Below are 26,195 nucleotides of genomic sequence, written 5' to 3'. Positions count from 1 at the left end.
TTTATATATAAATATATATATATTTATTTGGCCGTGCTGGGTCTTAGTTGCGGCATGCGGGATCTTCTTTGCCGCGTGAGGGATCTTCGTTGTGGCGTTCGGGATATTTTAGTTGTGGCATGTGGGCTCATTTAGTTGTGGCATATGGGCTCTTTTAGTTGTGGCATGTGGGATCTAGTTCCCTGACCAGGGATTGAACCCGGGCTCCCTGCATTGGGAGCACAGAGTCTTAACCGCTGGACCACCAGGGAAGTCCCTTACCTATTATTTCTTTAAAATATTCCTTTCTTCCGTTTCCCCCCCCTCTTTTTTTTTTGGACTGCATTATTTCTATTTTATTGTGCTTTATTTCTGAATTTGGTTCTTCCCCGCACACCCTCCCTCTTTTTTTTTTTTATTGTTCAGTTTTATTCAGACTGAATAATGTCTACTCATTTATCTTCAAATTTGCCGATTCTTTTTTGTTAACTCAGTGTGCTGTTGAGTACTTTTTAACTCCAGGATTTCTATTTGGTTCTTTTTTTACAATTTCTGTGTTTTCATTGTTAATCTGTATTTGTTGATTCATTGTCTTTGTGCTTTCTTTAATTCCTTAAACATGGTTTCTTTTAGTTCCTTGAACATATTTATAATAATTGTTTGAAGTGTTTGTCTACTAAGATTTACATATGAGTCCCTTCAGAGACAGTTTTTACTGACTGCTGCTTTTTTCTGTTTATGGGCCATACTTTTCCTGTTTCTTGACATGTCTCATATTTTTTGTTGAAAACTTGATATTTTAGATGATATATTATAGCAACTGTAAGATTCTACCTCCTCCCCTCCATTTTTCTAGGGTTGTTTGTTGTTGTTTGTGGTCAGCCAGTGATCCTTTAGAGATTATGCTTAAACTGCCTCAGTCAGTGAGGCTTCTGCCATTTGCTGAGAGTGTCTGTGTGTGGGCTAGGGCATTCAAAATTCAGGCGGTTTACGAGTCTTCCCTGGTTTTTACTTTCTGTTTTTGCATGGTCTCCTGTTCACCAAGAGTGAGAGGATAGCTGTGGCCCTCTGTGGTCTTCTCTGTGCATGTGTATAACTTTCAAGATCCCCACGAATATGTGGGAGCTTATCAAAGCACACTGTGCTATCTTGTTTCTCAGATTTTTCTGTTAAATTTTTGGCTTGTCTGTTGTCACTGTTTGCTGTTGATTTCAATAGCGTGGACCTTTTTTCAGTGGATATCAGACTAGCCACCGCCGGCAGCAGGAAGGCTGTTGATCCTCACATCGGCTGTCGACATTGGGCTAGGGATGGGTAGGAGTAGCTGCATGTTAAAACACCCTTGCTTCTCTATTGCAGTTCAGTACTTTTTCTTACATAAATATTTCTTAATTTTTTGTATGTCTGTAGTCAATTTCCAGAGTTGTTGTTTTTGATAATTTTGACCAGTTTTATCTGGGAAGGTTTTCTCCAGTTCCTCTCTCTGATATTCTGGAAGTCCTACCTCCTGTCGTTGCTTGTCTAACAACTTTATAATTTTTTTTCCTGCTCTGCTCTTGCTTGATGTTAATCCATTCTTTCTCTACCAGTAGAGTAGTCTGAGTGATCTTTTAAAAATAGTCTAATCATGCCAGTTTCTTGCATTAAACTCAGTGCTTTGAGGATAAAATCCAAAGATATTATGGTCTACAAGGCTATGAATGATTTGGCTTCTTCCTCCCTCTCCAGGCTCATCTTGAGCCACTCCTCTTCAGTTATTCTTCTTTAGCCACAGTGGCTGCCTTTTACCTCCTGGCAAGCACCAAGGTCTTTTCTGTGTTGGAACCTTCACATAAGCTGTGCTCTGTTTGAGTGTTTTTCTGTGTTGCCTCAGTTGATATCCCCTTGTTCATCAGGTCTCAGTTTCAATGACAGTTCCTCAGTGAAGCCTTTCCTCACCTCTATTAAGACCAGAATAGATTTCTGAATCTTGTTGTCATTGCACACTGTTTTGCTTCAAGTACTTATCATATTTAAAATAAAATAATTATTTATGCAATTATTTATTGAATGAATATCTCTGTTTACTTGTAATGTCCTTGAATGCAAGGAATTTTCTCATTCATCATTGTATCTTCTAGTATAGTGGCTTTTCCGTAGAAAATCCTCTATAAATATTTTTTAATGCGAATAATTCTATTGATACCTATAAATGGGCACTTGACCGGGGGAAGGAGAAAGCTTGTAGGGAAGGCTTCTGGAGGAGGTGAGAAATAGGTGAAATCTTAAAGTAAGTGTAGTAAATAGCCAGTATGCTTTAAGGCAGCTTGTGACAATGTCAAATAGGCTTAACATGACTCCTGTAGGCACATCAGTACTCCACACAGACATCAGTATATTTGTCCCGAAAGTTTGACAATGTGTAGAATGCAGCCATTTGAAATGACATTAATTATATGCATTATTACATTTATATTTGTAGCTATATAAGTAGTGGGAACTCCATGTTATTTCTTGCTAATATGACCCTGAGTTTGATTTCTAGCTTTAGTAAATAAGCTTCTGTTTTGGTTCCTTTCCTTGTCTTGGTCTTGTCTTTCCTATTTCAGCATCCTGGGAACTAGGACTCTATTCTGTTTTGATTAGACTCAACCCCAAATTGTCCAGAATTAGCATTTGACCTAAAATGCAAACTTGGCAGCTGGGAAACTGTCATGTGATTTACTCCAATACTTTTCTCATGTTCTTTTTGGGAACAAGGTAGGCATAGACAAACACCTATACTATATTCTAGCAGCTGAATAGACACCTGTAGCATATCACAGTAGCTAATAATCAGGGGAAGAATGGAGTAACAACTCAGTTTAGAAATATTTGTATCGGGCTTCCCTGGTGGCGCAGTGGTTGAGAGTCCGCCTGCTGATGCAGGGGACACGGGTTCGAGCCCCGGTCCGGGAGGATCCCACATGCCGCGGAGCGACTGGGCCCGTGAGCCATGGCCGCTGGGCCTGCGCGTCTGGAGCCTGTGCTCCACAACGGGAGAGGCCACACAGTGAGAGGCCCGCATACCGCAAAAAAAAAGAGAAACATTTGTATCAAAATAAAGAGTTATATAAGCTTGGACCCAGAAGGGCTAATTCTACATTATCTCTAAAAATTTTGATTGTGAAAATAAACAGAAAAACCTTGTTTCCTAAGAGTTCTTTATTACCACAGTTTTTTAATACTACAGGTTTTCACCATAGATGTTTTAAAAGTTGCCCTTTTTAAAAAGAGAAGAGACACTATAAGAATATTATAGGGTTGTGCTTCTTCCTTAATTTCAGATTTTGTTACCTCTGAAAACAGAACTTTAGAGATCGCATACCTTGGGCCTAGAATAATGTCCATCTGAGGATGATTATTGGTATGCAATATTGTTAATGTATAATAATAGTAATAATGGTAATTAAGATGATCTTTTATGTAGTTAGAACTCAAGCAGGATAAATTGAATATGAAGCAGTATGCTTTGGGCAGGTTTTGATTCTTCATTTGTTGGTCTCATGTCAAAGATATATGTGTTTGGTGGTCTAGATGGAAAGAATATCATACATTCAAAAAATAATGAACCTTCTGAACCTCTGATGATCAGGAGGCTCAGCGTACTGCATCCGATGGGCATAAAGTGCTGCCTTCCCACATGGTTACAACTGAAGGAAGAAAGTCTGGATGAATCATCTGCTGGCATATGTTTCTTGAATTGTTGGCTATTTTGGTGTCGACTTTTATCTTGAGAGTTTCATGTTTTAATGACAAAAGTGTTCACTGGAAATTATAGCCTGGAAAAGAGAACCACTTTCCTGCTTCTGCAGAAAGCTAGGTAAGGCATTGATGTGGGGTAAAGTAGCTGTGGAGTTTTATATTCAGATTGTATGAAGAGTAAACAGAGCATCTAAAATAACCACTTGCACATTGCAACAAACACATCATCATTTGCTTAAAAAAGAGTTATAATTACAGTTGACGAAGCATGGACACCATAAAAAATGCATTAGTTTGGCTTGACACATTAATTACCTGTTTTTGCAGATGTTTTTATGTATTGTTGTGTGAACAGTTTACAAAATAATTACAGGAAAGTCATACGGAAAATAAACTAAGTGGGTGGTTTCTCGTCTAAATATTTTCATTCATGTGAATCTGTGTGAGGCACAGCTGCTCTATAGCAAAAGCAGAGATGAGGATTCTCGAGTTTTTTTTTTTTTTTTTTATTAGATGGTCTCTGTCATCAGTATCACCACATTTTAATATCTTTAGCAGCACAGTTTAAAAACATAAAATGAGAGGGTTGGTTTAATCCCTGTGATTACTGAAAAAAACCTTGATTCTGATCAGAAGAAATGTAGATATCTATGAGTATTTTAAAATAATCCAAACAAAACTAAAATACCCTAAGTGAAAAACTACTGCTATTTCAGTGCTGGCAGGTCGTTAGGCACTTGGGCAAGGATTTAATCATTATTTTGTTTTTACTTGAGTTACATACTCTTACATAATTTACACCTTAAGCTATATCTTAATTAAACATTGAGCTAGTTATAAATTGCATGGAAGTTCAGCTTATTTATTCTCTTTTAGGAAGTATTAAAAATGTAAATCTGCTTTTTCTGAGACGATTATACTGTATTTCTCTTAGTGGTCTCAAAGTGTGTTTCATTTGAAAAATAACCAGATCATTGTGTCATACTTTTACAAACTGTTAAGACACACATTTTCCAAAATTATAATTGTCAAACGATAGAGTTCATAGGCTTCATTTTATTTTACACAATGATTTATAATTACTTAGAATATCTGTGTTGTATTTTCCTCACGGATACTGTAATGATAATTTTTCATAAAATTAAACCAAATATAGATTCTCTTTTTAGTCCAGCCATGCCACTTCTATGCTATATTCCTTTTTTATGCATTTCACCTGCACAGATGATAAAGACAATAATTATACACATTTTCTGACATGTATTTTATGTGACTATTATGAAAGGCACTAAGGTATAGAAGGAGATAATTGAATCATCTCTAGGTGTGAAGGTATTGTAATCAGACTGTGTAATATTGGTGAAAAATCATTCATTTACTTTTTCATTCATTTGTTTAACAAAATTTTATTGATAGTCTTCTATATGTAATGTCCTATGACAACATTGAAATGACCATAAACACTGAGATGACTATGTGTCTGGAACATAATAGATGTTCGGTAACTATTAGACATCTTTCCTTCTGAAAAGGGTAGGAGAGGCAGGAATAAGTGGTATGGAGAACTTTTTCACTCTTGTGCCTTACTTAAAGAAAGCCAGTTGCTGGGAGGATTTTCTTTGTTATCTTGAAATGGGCTTCACATGTGATATACTCGGGCAGTAGTGCTTGACACATACTTTGAATTGTTTAAATGTGGCGATATGTAATTTTCACCTTAAATCAGTCTGAAGAAAGATGGGATGGAGTCTTTTCTAATTCTAGTATACACTAAGGCAATTTAATTTTTAAGGTGGGGACGCATTAATGGAGTCTATGAAACTTACAGGATTGAGAAGAATTAACTGCTTATAATCAGTATTTCTGTTGATCATTTTACATCCTCTCAAAGGAAATGTGATTCCATATCATGACATCAAGAAAACAGTTGTTGAACTGAGTCTTCCATAGATTTGCTGCTTCTCTTAAGATGTCTCTTATAGCTAGTGAAAAATGAGCAAAAGCTTTTGTATGGTTTGGGGGACTTTCCATATTTACCTGTGTGGCAGACAAAAAACTGTAAGTTTATGTGGAGTTCCCTTTCCAGATTTTCCCCTATCTTATTTTTATTCCATCTTATAAGACAAAATTTAGCTCTTTGGTTTTAATTCTTTATTCCTTTTTCCTTCAATATGTCTCTAGCTCCTTTTAATCTTTTTATCTTAATCTTTTAGAAGCCATTTGATTAGAACATAAGGGACACTTAGGGGATTATTATCATCATCATCATAAGGAACATTTAAGGGATTGTTTATTTATTTACTTTCTTACTTAGAAGAGTTTATTGTCAGAAAGAGACTGTGCAAGCAGTGTTGTTTTGAAGGAATTGAATGACTGATCTTTTGGGTTCTCCCCTTTAAAAATGCAAAACAAAAGTAGGTTAGGGAGCAGAAAGAAATTGTTGAATCTAAGAGAAGGCTATCTCTGTAGGCATTTAACACCCTATGGTCTAACGATGTGTTAGTTTTCACACAGTATTACTGATAGCAGTGTTAAAAAACAAAATTCAAGTGAGTAAATTTGAAGATCTAATTGGCATTATTAATGGATTCATGAATTGGGCAGCATCCTATCTAGCAAGTAGCAGGGAGCTCTAAGGAGCTCCAGAAAAGGAGACGTTTTTAAAGGCAGAAAGCAGGTGGGAAAAGGAAGTCATAAATAAAAATAAGGATTATTTTGAGCAAGGTCACCTCCCTTTGGGGTCAAAAGGGTTTATCATGCATATTATCTCACTGATCCTGACTGAGAAATTCCAGATTGATTGGTTAAGATTCCAATCCTGGGGAAGGTTGAAATTACAGTTAGACTAGGTATTAAGTCTTGGTTTGGTGACATGGGCTTAGCACAAGTGACTCCATTTTGGACCTGTTGTTTCTTTTTCTTTTCTTTTTTTTTAAAATTCTCCCCTTTTGATCAAACTCGTAGCTTAACTGAGAAACGTGATCAAAGTTTAAAGATTATTATGATTATAAAAAAGCAGGATAATTCTCAATGTTTGGGGTGCATTTTGGAGCCATGGTCCCCAAGATCCAAACCAATCAAAATCAAATAAGTCAAAGAACAACCCTGCTGAAGGAGTCAGCTTTTTAACCAAGTGGCTTGCTCAGTGATTTTATGGAATTGAGTTTCAGCTTCCCCAGAAGTGTTGATCCAGGCATAGCAAGTGGTGTTGACCACAGCACAGACAACTCCCTGCTCAGCTAAAAGATACTTAAGGGCTATACTATTATGAGGAAAAATTTTGGCCAGAGAGTCTAAGGATTTTTGGGAGGCAGCTATTGTTTCAGTAGCAGATAACAGAATATCTTCAAGAATTAAGGAAAATTTTAAAATCACATTCTCAGTTACATTTACTTTTGACCAGGGAAGCATGGCTTTGCCAAAGGAAGTGAATTCTGAGTCATGAACATCTCCTGGTAGGTCTTTTCTAACTTTCTGATGTAAATCCATGGGAGTTGACCAATGAGGTGACTAGTTCATTTGTGGAAAGTTAGGGGTACAGTTGGGTAACCTAAGAGGCATTGCACAGTTGTACGCTAGCCATCTAGGCGCACATAGGTCCGAGGAGAATGATAACCACCACAAACAAAGACAAAGCCTATTGGGGCACAAACCATTCCCGTTAAAGTGATGCTGCTAATGGACCATTCACAGGGATTGCTGTGTTTACCGTTCAAGCCAGAGGTCGGTTAGGATTTCAGTGCATACGGAAAGAAAATCTTTTAGCCTGAAATAAAGAGTCACCCACCTTGCAAAGATGGGTACTGCTGATGAGATCTCTTAGTGAGTGGGGACAGATCTGGATAATCATGGGAACGTGGGGGGGCAAATGACCTAAGTTATGTAGGTAATTATGTCTCATTGGGGAAGTACAGTTATAATTGGAGAAAGGTAAAAAATGGTATTTCGTGTTCTGGCCACAAGAGTTGAACTTGGTAAGACACTTCTTACTAAGAGGGGGTGAGTGGGGTGTTGATCATAGTTTCCAGTGACATTGGGAATAGAAGAAAAATTGGTCACAGGGAGGACCAGGAGATCTCTAGTATCATGGATAGGTCGGAGTCTTTGGTGACAACTCCAGCAGTCTGAGATGTTACTCTGCTTAGCATTGGACTGGGAGATATGGAAATGTTTTTCCAGGCTAATTCCAGAGTAAATGAAAGAAAGACAAGAATAAAGGGTTTCATGTTTGTTAAAGTATGAAGTCTTGATCCAGCATCATGGGCAGAAGCAATCTACCTTGATGTCAGCTACTTCTCTTCCTTGACAATTTGATTCAGAGGTCCTTACTGTCTGTACAGGACCAGAGGTCAGGTGGAGCCTTCTTCAGCTGTGAGACATATATCCGAGGCTCAAGTCTCTGAAGTTTGACTTCCCTGCCATCTGGGCAGGGAAGAGGACCTGGTTATAGTCCCTTGTAGTCTCTTATAGGAGATTCAATGGCAGCCTTTAAAACAAAGGCTTTAGTGACTTTAAATTAGAAGGGTGGGAGAAAATTAGAAATGTTAGTTTGGAGAGTTGTAGCCAGATATTTGAGGAAACTAGAAGAATTTAGGATCTAGTTCAGTTTATAGGTGTATAACGAAACCTCAAAGACAGTTAACAGGGTTACTCTAAAATAGACAAAGGTGCAAACATAATTTTTCTCCCTACAGTTATCCCCACTTTTTTTTTTAAGGATAATTACAGTAAAACTAATCAGTTTGCATTAGACTTGGCCTGATTATTTTCATAAGTGCAGCAAGAATAGTGATTGATTGTATAAGTTCTTTTTAAGGCTGCTTTGGTGGAACTTTTCATGAGGGATCTCAGATTGAACTCTTAAAAGCCTTTGAGGCTAGGAAGCCAATCCAAGCATCATCACTAGATTTTACCTGCAATACCTACAGTTTGAGTGAAGTCCTCTCTTTTCAAGTTTCCTGGGCCTGTCAGGAAGTATAACCTTCCATACTCAACTGGTAAGGCTGACGGTAACCCTGTAAGTAAGGCACCAGGCCAATTTTTCCAAGCAGTTCCTTAAAGCTGTCTGGTCATATCTGAGTGTATACACATTTCTGTCAAATATGACATTCTAGTTAAAGTCTTGGTAATATAGCCAGTGTTTCCAATTGTGTTCTGTTACGGTGAGAACAGATTCTTATTGAACTTATGCAAATAATGAACTTTATTGCCATGAAGAGAATACTCAGGAGTTTCTGAATTTTGGTGGGATCAAGTAGGGAGAAAAAGTAAATGTTCCACTTTAGTTCACAAATTTATGTTACCAAATTGCTGATAGCTTTAAAAGAAGAGATAAAAGGATTTCCTTAAACCTGGAAAAACAAAAGAACCAGCAATGTTTTAAACAAAAAGTCATAAAAAATTATAATCATCTTCCTCAGTTCATTCAGTTCTATGTAACTATTTCTTTTTTTAAATTAATTTTTATTGGAGTATAGTTGCTTTACACTGTAATTAGTTCTTGATCTTCATCTTTTGTTAGCAGTTTTATGAATCCAGTTTTTCCTTAGAGTTCTATAAATTCTTAACCAGTTGGTGTTATTATCTGAAAGTTACCAGAAACTAGTATCCTAGAGTACTTGTCAGAATCCTTTCTAGAAATTTCTCTGAAAAAAGAAACACTTTTGTAGGAACGCTTTAGCAAAAGCATCAGAGTAAAACAATAACCGTCTGTAAATGTCAAAAGACTTAAAATGCCCGTGGTTAAAGATCTGACTAGAGTTCATTACAGCGCAGTTGACAAGGGAATTTGGTTATTTCTGTGATACACAACACTTCAAGACAATAACTAGAATTATGACTGATAACATTATCAGATTTATTATTGTGTTATTATAATGTCATTATATGTATTATAATGTTTTATTATAACTGTCAGATATTAACATATATCAGATTTCTAGGAACTTCATACAATTTTCAGAATACTTATATACCTATATAAATAGAACATAAAGAAGGCCTAGTATTTTTATTTCTCAATGCTTCACATGTAATTTAACATATCAAATAAGTCTAATTAGTTTAACATCTATCTTTTTATGAGAAGAGAGAACAAATTTTTGAGATATGCCAGGGGCCCTCTGGAAAAATCCCAACGTTAGAGGTCAGAAAGACTTCTTTTAGAATTTGATTTTTGGGAATTTTGTAAAAAATATCAAACGGTTTAAAAACACTTGGTCAAATAGGGTCATAGGACACTACGAAACAATGCTTATGTATTGAACCAAAGTGACAAAGACTTTACAGGCAAATATAGGTTACATAGTTCTGAGCAAAACTTACTTTTTTTAATATCCAGAGGACTAGGTTTAAGAAATCAAAGACCCGATAAAGACAACAGGGAACATAGGTGATGATTTTAACAGGACACAAGATCTTTGTGTCCCCCACCTCCTCCCTGGCCCTGGCAGATTGTTCAAAAGGTAAAGGAAAACCTTTTATAATCTCTTACTATTAAAAGCAGACCAGTAGTCCAAGAACACTTTGTCCCTTTTAATAGGGAGAAGCTCAAATTCTAATTTTACACCAGCTTACTTTTGGTATTGAAACTTAATCAAATTCATTCTAATCTTAGCCAGTCCTGATCACACATAAAATTCCTTTTCCTTATTATTTCTAGTAGTTTTAATTACCTACATGAGAATTTTTAACCCTTAGAAACCTTTAATTTCTAGTGAAAACTGGGAAGTAAGCAATTATGAACTATCTTTTACATTAGCATTCTGTGGATTGGCAGATTCATAAATACTTCTTATAATTTCTAGAAATGTGTTTTGTCATAGACAGTTTCTCAGTGTGGCATAAAACATGCTTATTAATAGACCCAAAATGCCTTGAATTTCTCTGTAAAAAGAAGCAAAAATTAGATAAACCTATGTTCAGTAATTAATCTTTCAGTACTTTACCTTGTTTGGAAGTGATCTAGATACTTAATGACTGTCCTTTAATTTAAGTTAACAAAATTTCAGGTTACCAAAAAGATTTGGAGAAACTATTGGAAAGTTCACCTAAAAACTTTTTATCCTACTGACATCTATTTCATTTACTTGTTTTTAACAATTATGTTTAGACTGCCCACAAAAACTTCATTAGACATTAGACAATGTCAGTCTTCATCCCAAGCCATTTTTCTTGGTGACAAATTTTATAAGAGATAACATGAACTTATTTGATCTTTAGTTGGCCTAGGCTGAATAAAAGGTGTATATCAACATTATTTTTAGTATGATAACTTTAAAGACGTGTCTGTTTTAATTAAATCAACAAACTTAAAATGAGCTTTTAGTTACTAAAGATTATCTCAGATCGAGTGAACCTCAAAACCATTGGGTTAACTTTTCTTATATTGTTAAGAATTTTATGAATACATGATTTATATAAGCACTTAATTTTTTTTGTAAGCCAGTTAAATAGAGCTCTAATTTTTTTTTTTTTTTTTTTTTTTTTTTTTTTTTTATGGTACACGGGCCTCTCACTGTTGTGGCCTCTCCCGTTGCGGAGCACAGGCTCCGGACGCGCAGGCTCAGCGGCCATGGCTCACGGGCCCAGCTGCTCCGCGGCATGTGGGATCTTCCCAGACCGGGGCACGAACCCGTGTCACCTGCATCAGCAGGCGGACTCTCAACCACTGCGCCACCAGGGAAGCCCCAGAGCTCTTCTATAAGTTAATTTTGGCAATACTATCCGGAGGTAGAAAATATATCTATAACACATGTATATAGACACATGTGAACATGTAGACAGATGCGAACAGGGACCTCATAGCTTCTGTACACTTGGGATTTCTCAATTGCTCAAGTTCCAAGTGACCTACCCTCTGTCCCCCTTCCCCCTCTTTTTTTTTTTTTTAACTGATAAGAACTACCTCTCTGAAGTTTGTACTTTAATATTTACATCTCAAAGGCACAAGAAAAGAATGCAAGTTACAAGTCTTTTAAGATAAATAGAGGAGGTTTGGGGATTGGAAAAAGGAATAGGTGAATTTTGGACTGCCTCTAGAGCTGCATTTCTAGTTTTGCAAAGATTTGTAAGATAAGGACAGTTAATCTCAGTTACACAAGGAATTGGGTTGTTATTTAAATGACATCATAGGTTGATCCACCCATAAGTCCTTTTATAAGGGCTTTAGAAGTTTTTTCTTTCCTGCTGGGAACATTATTTTAGTTTCGGGAAGAAGGCCTTAAAAAACAGTTATTAGCAGACTCCGTATATTAGCTTCCAGTTTGGCCAACTTTTGACCACAGAGCTACTTAAAATAAAAAAACAAATCTTGTCAGTTTTCAGCTTAGATAAACAGTAAATATTTCTGGCAGTATTGACCAACCCCTTGGACTTAAGAGGTATCCCCTAATTGGGTGCAAAAGATACTTTATTTTTCTCTTTATTGGGTACTACAGACAGAGATCCAGAATTGACTCTGGTAATAATTCTCACCCTCAACTGGCTTCTGCCAGTTTTTCCAGGATCCCACCTGCAGGCTCTGAGTGGGGTTTAAGTGGAGAATGTATCTCTGATATTTACCAGAATTTGGCAAGGTTTTAAATTAATTTTTAATTTCCGTTTCCCCTTGGTTGTTTAAGGGAATGATGTAGCAATTTACCAGAAAATCCTCAGTCTCATTACCTCTGAGAGAGACCCTTACAGGGTCTTTCTTTCAAAGGCATAGGGGTTCCTGTATGGCCATTAACTTGACGGACTTTTGTTTATGGCCTTGTAGTCTCTTCAGAGTGGAAAGACAATTCAAATAGAAGATTACTAGAATGAGTACTTGATAAAGGAAGACAGAGGGGGCAGTAGGAGTTGTGTCTGTCTTTTTTTTTTTAAATACATTTATTTATTTATTATTTATTTATTTTTGGCCGTGTTGGGTCTTCGTTGCTGCACACGGGCTTTCTCTAGTTGCACTGAGCGGGGGCTACTCTTCATTGCGGTGCACGGGCTTCTCATTGTGGTGGCTTCTCTTGTTGCGGAGCAGGGGCTCTAGGCGCGTGAGCTTCAGTAGTTGTGGCACGCAGGCTCAGTAGTTGTGGCTCGCAGGCTTTAGAGTGCAGGCTCAGTAGTTGTGGCACACTGGTTTAGTTGCTCCGTGGCATGTGGGATCTTCCCGGACCAGGGCTCGAACCCTTGTCCCCTGCATTGGCAGGCAGATTCTTAATCACTGCACCACCAGGGAAGTTCTGTGTCTGTCTTAATACTCCTTTGTTTTAGGTACCTCTTGTGTCTTTAATTTTTTGTTAGCTTTTTGTAATGAAACTTTCAATAAAGTTCTTTTGGCATTTTGAAGCCTTTGGAAGCTACTGCATACCAGTTAAAATATGTATCCTATTCTGTTTGTTTAATTGGGGAACTCTTACTTTTAAGTGCACTTCTTAAGTGAATGATCTTGTCTAATTGGAATGTTCCCCATAATGGCCACTGTAATTCTGGGTTGTTTTTAGTAATATTTTGCCATTTTTGTAGATATCTACAGTTTCCAGGATTGTAGTTGTTAGACATAAGATAAGCAGGTATGCCAGAAGGGTGTGCTTAACTCTTTGGATTTTAAGGATCCCATTATTGTTTTTATTTTTTTAGCTAGGCCTTTGGGTCTCTTGGAGCCAAACTAATACCTAAGAGGGGTGTGTCATAGGGTTGGGGATTATGTGGTGTTTTACAGTGTACCTCTATGCGTGGAAATTTTCTTAAGGTTGGCAAGTGACTGAGTGTCAGTAACCCATTCTATGACCAACTTATCCTAACTTGGGAGTCTTTGAGTTAGGTGGTGGGTATTCTAACAGATCTTAAATGCTCAACCCTTATGCATCAATTTTGAGGCTGTTTTGACTTCTGAGATTCCTATTAGCATTTAGCCTTTATCTACATAAAGTAAGGCAAAAAAATGTGTACCTTAGTATATACTGAGTCCTAACCAAGAAAAGGCCCTGTGTGTACCATACCAGTTCCCCAATGTGGGATGTGGGACCTTGGACTGGGGAAAGCATTGAACCAGCAGATCTCAACAAATGTGGGCTGTGGACTGGGGGCCCCACATAAATAGGGAACTGCATATTGCCACTAACAGTACCTAAGGGGATCCTGGGACAGAATTAAGGGTTGGGGGTTCCACTCAAAAACCTGGGAATTGCAGTCCATGATAAAGCTAGGGACCTGGGTTCCGGGCAGAACTGTCCACCAGCTCAAGCTGTCTTGCTCTGTAAAGGAAAGCCAGTTATATCTGAAGCTTGATGCAAAGAGAAAGGAGCTCAGAATTGAGAGAAACTTACCGCTGAAAGAAAGACAGTGAACGCAAAAAGGGGTTCACAGATACCACACCTGTCTGTCTTGTCCTCGAATGCCATCAGAAGTTTGTTCACTTTGGACCCTGACACTGACACCATATCTGTTAAAAGACAAAATCCAGCTGAGTAAATTTGAAGATCTAATTGACTTTATTGATTCCTGAACCGGGCAGCAAGCATCCCATCTAGCAAGTAGAAAGGAGCTCCACAGAGCTCCAGAAAAGGAAAGGTCTTTAAAGCCAAAGAGGGGATGGGACAAGGAAGTCATAAACAAAAAAAGATTATTTTGAGCAATACACCTTCCTTTGGGAGACAAAAACGTTTATTGGCTGGTTACCTCCCTGGTGCTGACGAGGAAGTTCCAGACTGACTGGTTAAGATTCCAGTCCTGGGGAAGGTTGAAACTGCGATTAAGTTAGGTATTCTAAAGTTTGGTGACATGGGCTTAGTGGCTCCATTTTGGGCTGTTTGTTCCTTTTTTTTTGCGGTACGCGGGCCTTTCACTGTTGTGGCCTCTCCCGTTGCGGAGCACAGGCTCCGGACGCGCAGGCTCAGCGGCCATGGCTCACGGGCCCAGCTGCTCCGCGGCATGTGTAATCTTGCCGGACCGGGGCACGAACCCGTGTCCCCTGCATCGGCAGGCGGACTCTCAACCACTGCACCACCAGGGAAGCCCTGTTTCTTTTTTTAATGGCAGAAAAACTGCGTAAACAACATTGAAAGCAATTATAGTTGAGGCAATGCCTGGGCACAACTGTTATCGTGACTATTGCTTTTACTATTCTCTGGTGACTCTTTGAACTTCTAGGTTTCACATGACACTTAGTTTAGAAAAAACATTAATGGGGGTTGGTTAAATGCAAATGGGAAGCAGATTCCCTGACTGACCAGGTTTGTTATTCACGGAAAGGCTGATGGCTCTAGATTTGTGGGTGATGTGTAGAACCGTAAATTACAGTTTTTCTCAAGGTTGCCTTTTGTTGTCAGAACACTTAGCATAAGTCAGAAATGGTAGGCTTTACCTGAAAAGAACAAAAAACCCATTGAATATAATAAATCAGCACTTAAAAAAAAACTCTAACCACCAAGGCCATCTCAAACAGGCATATATTCTTTTATGTGACTGAAGTTGTTTAAAAAAAAAAAAGGAAGCACCAACAAACAAAAACTTATCCCAGCAAACCCAGGTTGATTTGGATGTTCTTCCTAATGTGATAAATCTGAATGAAAACCAAGCATGCTTGACCAAGAGTAAAGTGATAGAGCCTCCAGTAGGGCCTACTGGAGAGTGTGGAGTAGACATAGGAATATAAGATGTGACTAAGTAGAGTCTTATATGGGGATTAAATTCTGTGCATGTGGAGACAATCAAGTATGGTCAAAATACTCTTGAAAATCCCTTAAAATTTCCCATAAAGTACAAATGTAGACATACTGGCTTTCAAGAAGTCTGACGTGGCCAGTTCTTCCTTTAACATTGCTTTTCTTTTGTTGAATCAATGATGAGGCAGTAGCTATATTCTTTTTAGTGACTAAGGGTAGAATAACAGAATTGGAAGAATTAACTTTTTATTCTAGTTCGTGAAACTGATTTTCATTATTTCTGTGAGTAAAAATGCCTTTTTTTTTTTTTTTAAATTGGTAAATGAATAAGGACCTTTGTTTTCCAAGGAAATCCTTGGGTTACAAGGATGTTTGAGAGCCCACTTTTTCTCAGAGAGGCCCATTCTCTTTTATATAGTGTGAAATTTGTACCTCTTCATAGCTCTGATTTTCTCGTGTGCCTGTCTATCTTCTTCAGTCTTTCCTTCTCTCTGATTCTACTCTATCTTGTCTGATAGGCTTCTGCCTCAACTCCTTACCTTTATTTTCTCTTCATCTTTGTTCCCATACTCGCTTGTACTTGTCCTGTGCTCTGTATTTTTCTTGCTCTACTCAGTAACAGTAGAATAATCGAATTCAAATTCAGTTACCTGAAGTGTGGTAGCATAAGATCTGGTTTAGGTTTAGGCTCTTATTTAACTTTGTGACTGAGAAAGGCATTTCACATCCCTGAGCCTCAATTTCCTTAGTTATAAAAGGAAGGTAATATATTAAATGAATTAGATATAGTGAAGGAGTACCAAATGGTGATGGTCTCTTGGGTAAATTAGAATTTCACAATTCTATTATCTATAGATTGTGCCTTCTATAATAACTTCTCTTAGTAAATTGAGTCAGGGTTGGTGCTCTGGACTGCTGGATAGCAGTTTTCAAAAATTTTCAATGACAGCTTTGAAATTGCTCATTTCTATTCAGCTACACTCTCTTCTTTCATGAATCACACTTTATAATCACCCTAATTCTATTCTTTCTCTTGATCTGGGGTAAAGAAATATGGGTTGACACGATATATAAAGATAAGACATCTTTTATGGTACACCAGAACTTTTTGACATAAAGGTTAGTAAATAAATAATGGAAGCAGTTTTTCTCTTTTGAATGCCAAAGCACAGTGGAAATTCTTGTTCTGTCTGAATGATTAACAGAAACGTAGAGAACTTATTGAAGGTATTGGTTTATCTTCAGGTAGAATTTTTATTTTTTTAAAAGATTTTTTGATGTGGACCATTTTTAAAGTCTTTATTGAGTTTGTTACGATATTGCTTCTGTTTTATGTTTTGGCTTTTGGCCCCGAGGCATGTGGGATCTTAGCTTCCCTACCAGGGATTGAACCTACACCCCCTGCATTGGAAGGTGAAGTCTTAACCACTGGACCACCAGGGAAGTCCCTAGGTAGAATGTTAAATACGTATCCATTTTTAAAAGCATTTATTAAGTGTCTCCCTAGATATATTACTGAAGAAATAATAGCCACATGACCTAATATGGGATTAAAAGTTGAATTCCAGGTAACCTAGTTTCCTTGAAAAATAATCATTATATGCTGCGTGTGTGTCTTAAAATGAAGATTAAGAAATTAAGACGGTTAGAGTCAAAAATTTTGATCAAGTAAAATCTGTTTAAAGTCATATTTATGAATAAGTTGATTACTTGGAGTTATTCTGGAAATCGATAGATGAATCTTTTCTTTCTGGTACTCAAAAACCTCAGTAAGTATCCTGCAGCAGAAATCTGCAAGAGGTGGTTTTCATCCTTGGCTGCCGCTATTGATCAGCAGTGCTTGTGACCTACTTTTAAGGGGCTGATAAGGAAGGAGGCATAGTATGTATATTTAAGGTTACATTTAAAAAGCCTTCCAGTATTTACATCACTTCGTTGTTGTTTCCATGGAAGCGGAACCACTATCATCAGCAGGAGTCCATTTCAACTGCTGGCTTCCGGTTCTTGTTTCTCTGTTACTATGGTGACTGCCTCGAAAGCAACAGAAATACAAAAAGTTTAAAAAGCAGCAATTTGATTACAAAATATGTTTTTTTTGTTGTTTTTTTGTTTTTGTTTTTGTTTTGCGGTACGCGGGCCTCTCACTGTCGCGGCCTCTCCCGTTGCGGAGCACAGGCTCCGGACACGCAGGATCAGTGGCCATGGCTCATGGGCCCAGCCGCTCCACGGCATGTGGGATCTTGCCGGACTGGGGCACGAACCCGTGTCCCCTGCATCAGCAGGCGGACTCTCAACTACTGCACCACCAGGGAAGCCCACAAAATATGGTTTTAACTCTAGCTTTAATTAGGTGTTTTATAATTGACATTTTTGAATTTCAAGTTGATTTTTTTTGTTTGTTTTTGTTTTTTTGCGGTACGCGGGCCTCTCACTGTTGTGGCCCCTCCCGTTGCGGGGCACAGGCTCCGGACGCGCAGGCTCAGCGGTCATGGCTCACGGGCCCAGCCACTCCGTGGCATGTGGGATCTTCCCGGACCGGGGCATGAACCCGTGTCCCCTGCATCAGCAGGCGGACTCTCAACCACTGCGCCACCAGGGAAGCCCTCAAGTTGATTTTTTTGAAAAAAGAAAAATTTGAAGTTTTATTAAAGCTTAATGACACTGAATTAAATAGAAAAAAACCCTAAATTGCCATAGTTTCTATTAGAATTGAGCCTAAGAAGAACCAAAAATTCTAAATGGGGATTTAAATTAGGGCTTGAAAGGTATATAACCTGCAATGAGAAGAGCTAATGATAATGGGAGTAGCAGTTGGAGTCTATGAGCAATAGGCTCAAAACTAAGAATGAGCAGTGTGTTGAAGTAGTGAATGTTTCTTATTTATGTGGCACATTTTATCTTCAAAATATGTTATAGTTAGGTGATTTTCACAGATTGAATCCATTTTTCAACCGAGTAAAAATAAAAACCTTGGGTTTAGAAATTAAGTAAATTTTAAGGACAGAGGCAGGAGGCAATACTGACATTTTATTTGAGGTTCGAGGAGTTGGAGAGTTAATAAATATAGATTGTTCCACAGTTAAAAGGCAGTAGAGATCCCCATCCCTCAACAAGACCAGTTATATTTATGAATTACTACTCATAAAGGAGAGAAGAGATGGAGTTGTAAGATAAAAGCTGTGAAAGGAAAGGTATTTAAGCAAAATTGCAATCCCAACTTTGTTACAATTTTTCTTTTCTTTTTAAAAAATATTTATTTATTTATTAGGCTGCACTGGGTCTTAGTTGTGGCACGCAGGATCTTCGTTGTGGTATGCGGGATCTTTAGTTGAGGCATGCGAACTCTTAGTTGCGGCATGTGGGATCTAGATTCCTGACCAGGGATCGAACCTGGGCCCCCTGCATTGGGAGTGCAGAGTCTTAGCCATTGGACCACCAGGGAAGTCCCTGTACTTTTTCTTAGAGGTCTGTATTCACTCAGGGTTCTTTGGTTTACATGTGACAAAATCCACTACCTTAGGGAACAAATGGCAGGATTGTAGGTTCAACTGAAATCAGGGACCCCAGTCACATTAGGTTTTCTTTTTTGGTCTTTTGTATTTGTGTCTCTTTTTTTGCTTTGGCAGAAACTATGGCTGCTGGCACTTCCCACTCTCTTATTTCCAGCGTCAATAACACAGAAGGACTGATTGGTCCAGTTTGTGTTGGGCCAATTTCTCCCTTCTCCAACTGTGGCCAAGAGAATGGGGTTCTATGGTTGGCCCTGCTGTGACAGGGAGGCTCACCCTTGGCTGACAAGTAGTGACTAGAGGGACTGAGATGTGAAATAAGGTAGCAGCTTTCATTCAAACCATGTTGTTAAGGGTTAGTAGTGGTTGGGGGAAGAGGTGGAGGAGTTTGAAGGGGAGGAGAAAGGGGCATTTCCCAGAAGAAATAGAAGATGTTGTTCCAGGCAGAAATAAGAAGAGGTTTTTCCACCTGTAGAAAAATATTTTTCTCTTGGGGAAAAATATCTGCTTTATTGTAATTCAGTTCACTTCTAATTCAGGAAACCAGGTGACATTATTATGTAGGATTTGGTTTTGAGAGAAAAACCAAGATTGAAAACCTTTACAACTTATTGCTTCCTATAGCACTGGCTCTGTTGTAGTACCTTTTATGTATGTTGTCTCCTTTAATCTCTACAGTCATTTGAGGTATATATTTCCATTTTAGAGAATGAGGAAGAGGTTCACAGAGTTGAGATGACTTATCATCGGACACATGACTAACGAGAGACAGAGTCAGAATTCAGATAACCAGGGTTTCTGGAATATAATCCAGGGTACTGTCCACTGTGTGATACTTACATTTTGGTTAACTTCATTCAGAAGATGCATAGGGTGAATTATAAAAACAGTACTGTGTATTAAGTGCTTTGATAAAAATGAGTCATGAATAGTGTTGAATATTATTTATGCTAGGAACCTTAGACATCATATAGTACAGTGGCTTCAGACTTTTTGACTTTCAGCCATGGAATCCTTTCTTCAAATGAAATGTTATATTATAGTTGAGTATATATATAAAATGGGTAAAAGCATAGGATCATCCCACTCGAGAGGAGAGATCCAGGAGTATAACACCTCCTTTTTGAGATCTTGAGTTCTTAGAGGCCACTTTGAATACCCTTTCCTTAGGGAAACTGAGAGCCAGACAGGGTAAATGATCCTTGTTCACTTTCACATAATATATTACAAGGATTTAATCACATTTAAATCACTGTTTTCAGTTGTAAGGTGGGTGACAATTTGTTATTAATGAATAAACCCTGATGCTTACAAAAATCAGAGTGAATTTAGAGTTACCCTAAATAATTTTATTCTCCAGTTTGGTGGTACTTTTATAGCATATCACATCCATGTCACAGCTTTTATTAAATGTCTCTTGCACTTAGTCCTATTTGTTGAGTTGGACAATTGCATACTGTTTGGGCTAGGCTGGTCTCTTGTCCACAGAGCTTTTTACATTACATTCTTTATATATCGGCTCCTCTTATAAAATACATCAAGTTCTCTATACATATTTAAACAGGGGTGTTTCAGAATTTAGATAAATGAAACTCATCTAGAGACCTTGCTGATATGAATAACTTTAGACCTTGCTGATATGAATAACTTTGATGTCTGTTCCAATTTTGATCTCTCTCTTCTTTTCAGTTAGAAATGTGAACAAGTGGTAAATTGGGTAAAAGGAAGTTAATCTTCAGTTTGGATTAAAGAAAGTTTATTTATTTTTCACATGTCCTGACTTCTGTTTTTTCCTTTTAGGAGAGTCAAGCCCTACTCGTCGAGAAGCTGTGAAGAGAAGAACCGCAGAATATCTCATGCGAGCAGAGAGTCTCTCTAGCCTTTATGTGAAACCTCAACTTGATGATGTATCTCAGGTATGTCTTATGTTTCATTTTATATTTTCTTTAGCCATTTTTGCTGTTTTGTCTCTCAGTTTTATTTCTAACTAGAATGTTTGAGCATTTTGGTCTTTGGAATTTTATCAGTGATTTTCTTACCAGGTGTTGGTGAGAAGAAAAGCATTAAAGCAAACCACCAAAAATGGAATAAAATGGGACTCACTTTCTCCTTCTCTTTCTCGGCCCTTTATTCTTTACTCCATCCCTAATATCACCATGTGTAGAATGACAGTAATTTATACTGAATTTTATTTGAAAATTTTAAAGTTAAGTTATGATTCTTATACTATTCCTGCACCGTTTATTGATTCATGCTAAAACTGATTATTTAAGCATAAGTCCTACAAGTAGCAGCTATAGATTACCTAGAATTATAAAGGTATAATTCTAACAGGGATATTTAGGTTATTTGGGGCTACCCGTAGTCTTGTCTGGAAAGCAGGTGAATGTTTAAAACATTAGAAACATTTTGGTTTATCATTACTGTTTTTATGTTATGTCCATCTGGATTTGGCAAATTTCTGGAAGAAATTTTTCTGTTTTTTTCTTTTTTACTTTATATGAAACTAAGTTTTTTTTTCTGATGCAATTTAAGACTTATACCTTCTAGAGGTGGGAGAAAGTGTTTATTTTCTTAATTGATCTAAGAGGCAGGCAGGCTTGTTCACATCTCAACTCTGTTCCTTGAAGCCATGGAAGATTGGACAAGATACTTAACTCTACCTCTTAGCTTCAGTTTCTACATCTGAATGATGAGGATAATAGTAATTCCTTGCTAGGTTGTAGTTAGGATTAAATGAGTTCAAACACTCATATGTGGATGCACACGTACATACACATGTGAACATTCAAGTGCCTACCTCATAAAAAGACCAGCCTATAAGCCAAGCTTTTAGACTAGCTTAATAAGCATTAGCCCTATTTTTCATCTCCCCTCATATATTGTTTTATATACCTTTTCCCACATTTTTAAATGCTTTTTATACTTTCTGAAAATTATAAAATGTCTCAATTTTCTAGTTTAAAAATAGCCCATTATTTAATCTTGGTTCATTGGACAACTAAAACTTTTTTTGCTGCTTTTCTGAGGCCTTTTCATTTTCTGTGTGCCCTTTTAAAACATACAGTTATCAGAACTGTACTTATTAGTATAAGAATTTTTGTTGTTAAGCATTTGGCCAATCTTTTTAGAACAAAAACGTATATTCCAACTTTGAAGTAATATACTTTCGTTACTTGTTCTAACATAATGAATGTATTTAAGTAAGACAGCTGCTGACTCATTTTCAGATTGTTAATTACTGTGACTCTCTGTATTCTGTTTGCTAATCTTTTCCTGTTTTCTTTCATCGTTGTTTCAATTATATTATTTCCTTTAATGTTTCACTATTGAATTTTATTTTTAATTTTTAAAATTAAAAACTATTTATTTTTATTGAAGTATAATTGACTTATATTAGTTTCAGGTGTACAACATAGTGATTCAATATTTTTATACATTACAAAATGGTCACCATGATAAGTCTAGTTATCATGTGTTACCATATAAAGTTATTACAATACTATTGACTATATTCCTTATGCTGACTTATTTACTTTGTAACTGGAAGTTTGTACCTCTTAATCTCCCACACCGGTTTCACTCACACCCTCTCCCTGCGCTGGCAACCACCAGTCTGTTCTCTGTATTTATGAGTTTGTTTCTGTTTTGTTATGTTTATTCATTTGTTTTGTCTTTTAGATTCCCCATGTAAGTGGAATCATACAATATTTGTTTTTCCCTGACACCTGGCCTAATACCTAATACCCTCTAGGTCCATTCATTTTGCAAATGGCAGGATTGAGTTTTATCTTTTTTAAAAATAAATTTATTTATTATTTATTTATTTATTTTTGGCTGTGTTGGGTCTTTGTTGCTGCACATGGGCTTTCTCTAGCTGCGGTGAGCGCGCGTTACTTTTCGTTGTGGTGCACGGGCTTCTCCTCACGGTGTCTTCTCTTGTTGCGGAGCACGGGCTCTAGGTGCGTAGGCTTCAGTAGTTGTGGCACGCGGGCTCAGTAGTTGTGGCGCACGGGCTTAGTTGCTCTGTGGCATGTGGGATCTTCCCGGATCAGGGATCGAACCTATGTCCCCTGCATTGGCAGGCGGATTCTTAACCACTGCGCCACCAGGGACGTCCCTGAATTTTATCATTTTTAAATGGAATATTTATCTAAACATTACTTTGAATCTGATTCTTATTTTCTGTGGAGTTGGCAGCCTATCCTGTGTGCTATCCTGATGCGTATATTCTCCATCCAGTTTGGGGGATACTCATAAATGTAGTAAATAGGATGCGCCTCTATGAACTTTTACTAAATCCATCTTGTATATAAATACAATTGATCCTTGAACAACATGGGTTTGAACAGTGCGGGTTCACTTACACGTGGATTTCTTTCAGCAGTAAATACTGCAGTACTACACAGTCTGAAGTTGGTTGAATCCATGGATACAGGAGGAATTGTGGATACAGAGGGCTACTATAAGTTATATTAGGATTTTCAACTGTGGGGAGGTTTGGCACCCCAACCCCGTATTATTCAAGGGATAACCATATTCTAAAAGTTTTAGGGAGTCAAAATCAGCAGTATTCTGTTCTTTCTATTAATGTTAACTTTGAATGTTCTACTTATACTTACTCATTCAAACTCTCCATTGATGTATCCCCTGTTACAGTTCCCCACAGTCATTTTATGGAGCAATAATTTGTTAGGCAAATAAATGTATAAAGCCTGCTGTATAGCTTTTGACTTGGAGAAAGGAACCATGAAGTATATCAGTCAGAATTTTCCTTCAAGCATAGCTTCAAATGAAAATAAAACAAAAAGAGATCTAGTATAGGAAAGCTGATTGTATTAGATTTATATAAATTCATTAAGCCTCTGTTATGACTCTGCGTGTATACAGTATCAAACTAGATATACTTTGGAGTTATATTAAAGATATGACACAGTCTCTGCTCTTGCAAACCCTAAAGCATAATTGAGGACCCAAAATATGTACGTAATTGAGGAAACAAAAGTTAGAGAGGATTGTGAGAGCCATGTAGAATAATGGAAACTTGTATCAGGAAGGGTTAGAAAGGGGTACCTAGTGAATCAGATTTGATATGCTAGCATTTTTTTTCAGTTCTTAGGCAAGGAGGTTAGAGAAGAGTTTTTCCTGATAGAGCAAGATGTTTTTCTTTTAGGGTAAGGATTTTCTTTTTATTTTCACTTTTGTATTTTACTCTTAAATCTGGCCCTTATTTAGGTCAGAGATATGCTTGATTATTTTTTATTTGTAATTTAACTTAAATGTCTTCTAGAGGTTCTGGATGAGCTTGGTGAATTTATTATTTATCTTCTTTAGCCATCTTTGGGCAATAGTTTCAACCAACACAATGAGAGAATGATATAAATGATTTTTAGCAAATCTTAAATTCTGTGTAGAGCAGATATTATTCCTTTCTTGAATACATGTGCAAATATTTCTTTCTCATCTGGTTGAATAAGAAAATAAAGGAATCCTTTGTGGGTTTGAAATTTTTTGTTGATTACTCTTTTTCCCTTTGGTGCAGTCTAGGTCATGACTCACTTTACCTGAGTTTTCTGTGGTAGTTCAAGCTTTTGCTTTATTGAGTTTATTTGAGACTCTTATGTGGTAAATAAAAAAGTTCCGAATTTCCCCGTCGTTGGTGATAATATCTTTTTCAAAAAAGGAAAGAAAGGAGCAAAAGCACTCTCCTACTCTTTCTTTTCTTCATTACTTCATTACTAAAAGGCTCTGAGGAAACTTAAGGAGCAAGTCTGAGAAAAAAAGGAAATGAGCTTTATTTGAACTAAAGGTGCAGTTTTAACTAAAGGAGATGGATTTCTTTTCCTTTTTTTTTTTTTAATTGTTGGTGACTTTGAATGATTTAAGAATTGGTATTAGAGGGAGTTTCTCTGGAAAAGACTTGAAATAGCTTATTTGCTATTTTTAGCTCTAGGAATTTAAAACTTAAGATCAGTGAAATTTAGAAAAAGACAGTAAATGGTCTAAACTTAGGACATAAAGGATTGTGTAGTTTTTAAAGCACGAATACTTTTTTTTGTTTGCAATTACAAGGTACGAATGAAAATACAATTGGCCCTCTGTACCCACGGGTTCCACATTTGTGGATTAAACCAACTGCAGATCGAAAATATTTGGGGAGAAAAAAATTCTAGAAAGTTCTAAGAAACAAAACTTGAATTTGGCACCTGTTGTCAACTATTGACATAGCATTTACATTGCATTAGGTATTATAGGTAGTTTAGAGATGATTTAAAGTATATGGGAGGATGTGTGTAGGTTATATGTAAATACTACACCATTTTAAATAAGGGACTTGAGCATCTGAGGATTTTGGTATTCGTGGGGATCCTGGAACCAATCCCCTGTGTATACTGAGGGACAACTGTAGAATGTATGGCTTTCCTGAATATTTTGTGGATTTTGAGTATAGTTGCTGTAATATTGAAAATATTTCTCTGTTGTGCATTTTGTTTACTGGTATTATTGGTATTTTTCAATGCTTCTTTAGCAAATATTTTAAAATGAGTGTTGTATCACCCTTAGTGAAACATGGGCAAAGCAAAGATAGAAATCAGGGGCATTCCAAATCAGTAATAGGACTGCAGTTAAGAGTTGTGCTTGAAATGTGATGTAAGAGAGACTTTTTTTAGGAAACTGAGTATTGAGGGTTAATAGGTTGCCAGTGAAAGTCTCGGCAAAGCCAAAAATCTACAGATGAAGCCAAGTTCAGAAACTAGTGTAGTTGGCTCTCGTGGTTCAGAGCGGAATTCTTGATATGTTCTTTGTAGAGCTTTCCTTTTGTCCTTGATTGCTCGTTCCCTCCCAAATAATGCTGACTTACTCTCAGGTTATTTAAGGATGAGTAGCTAACCTTACTCCACATGTGGTTGGTGGACCAGCAGCACAGCATCACCTGGTATCTTCTTGGAAATGCAGAATCTTAGGCTCCACCAAAGACTGCTGAATCCGAATCTCCATTTTTACAAGGTCCTCAGATGATGTGCATGCATGTTAAAGTTTGAAAAGTACCTCACTAACAGATTGGTAAGAATTGAGATAGATCTCATTGAGAAAAGGGAATAATACCGAGTGAAAGAGACTCTGGGCAGGATAAACAACAGCTTTAAAAAAACCCCAAAAATGAAAACAAAGGTAAGGTTAACTTAACCATTTAGACAGTGTTGAACAGGAATAGTAAATAGGTTTTACTACTGTGCTAACTCTAACCACTGGTGGTGGCTGTATTGCAAGACAGAGTGTGGGGCTAATAGAGTCTGCCATTGGCTTGAGCAGTTGAGTGATATATACTTGCCATCTTTGG

General features: G+C 37.2%; 1 protein-coding gene across 1 annotated transcript in view; it reads left to right on the top strand.

Annotated features, from left to right (window-relative positions):
• Window positions 1-26,195, top strand: part of RPS6KC1 (ribosomal protein S6 kinase C1) — a 219,030-nt gene that overhangs the window by 106,168 nt on the left and 86,667 nt on the right. The window contains exon 7 of the mRNA XM_059994920.1: window positions 20,654-20,769. Coding sequence (XP_059850903.1) covers window positions 20,654-20,769 — 116 coding nt within the window. The remainder of the gene's footprint in view (window positions 1-20,653; window positions 20,770-26,195) is intronic.

Source organism: Delphinus delphis, chromosome 1 (assembly GCF_949987515.2).
Source record: "Delphinus delphis chromosome 1, mDelDel1.2, whole genome shotgun sequence".
Classification (NCBI taxonomy): domain Eukaryota; kingdom Metazoa; phylum Chordata; class Mammalia; order Artiodactyla; family Delphinidae; genus Delphinus; species Delphinus delphis.
This window is presented reverse-complemented; position numbering and strand designations above follow the sequence as displayed.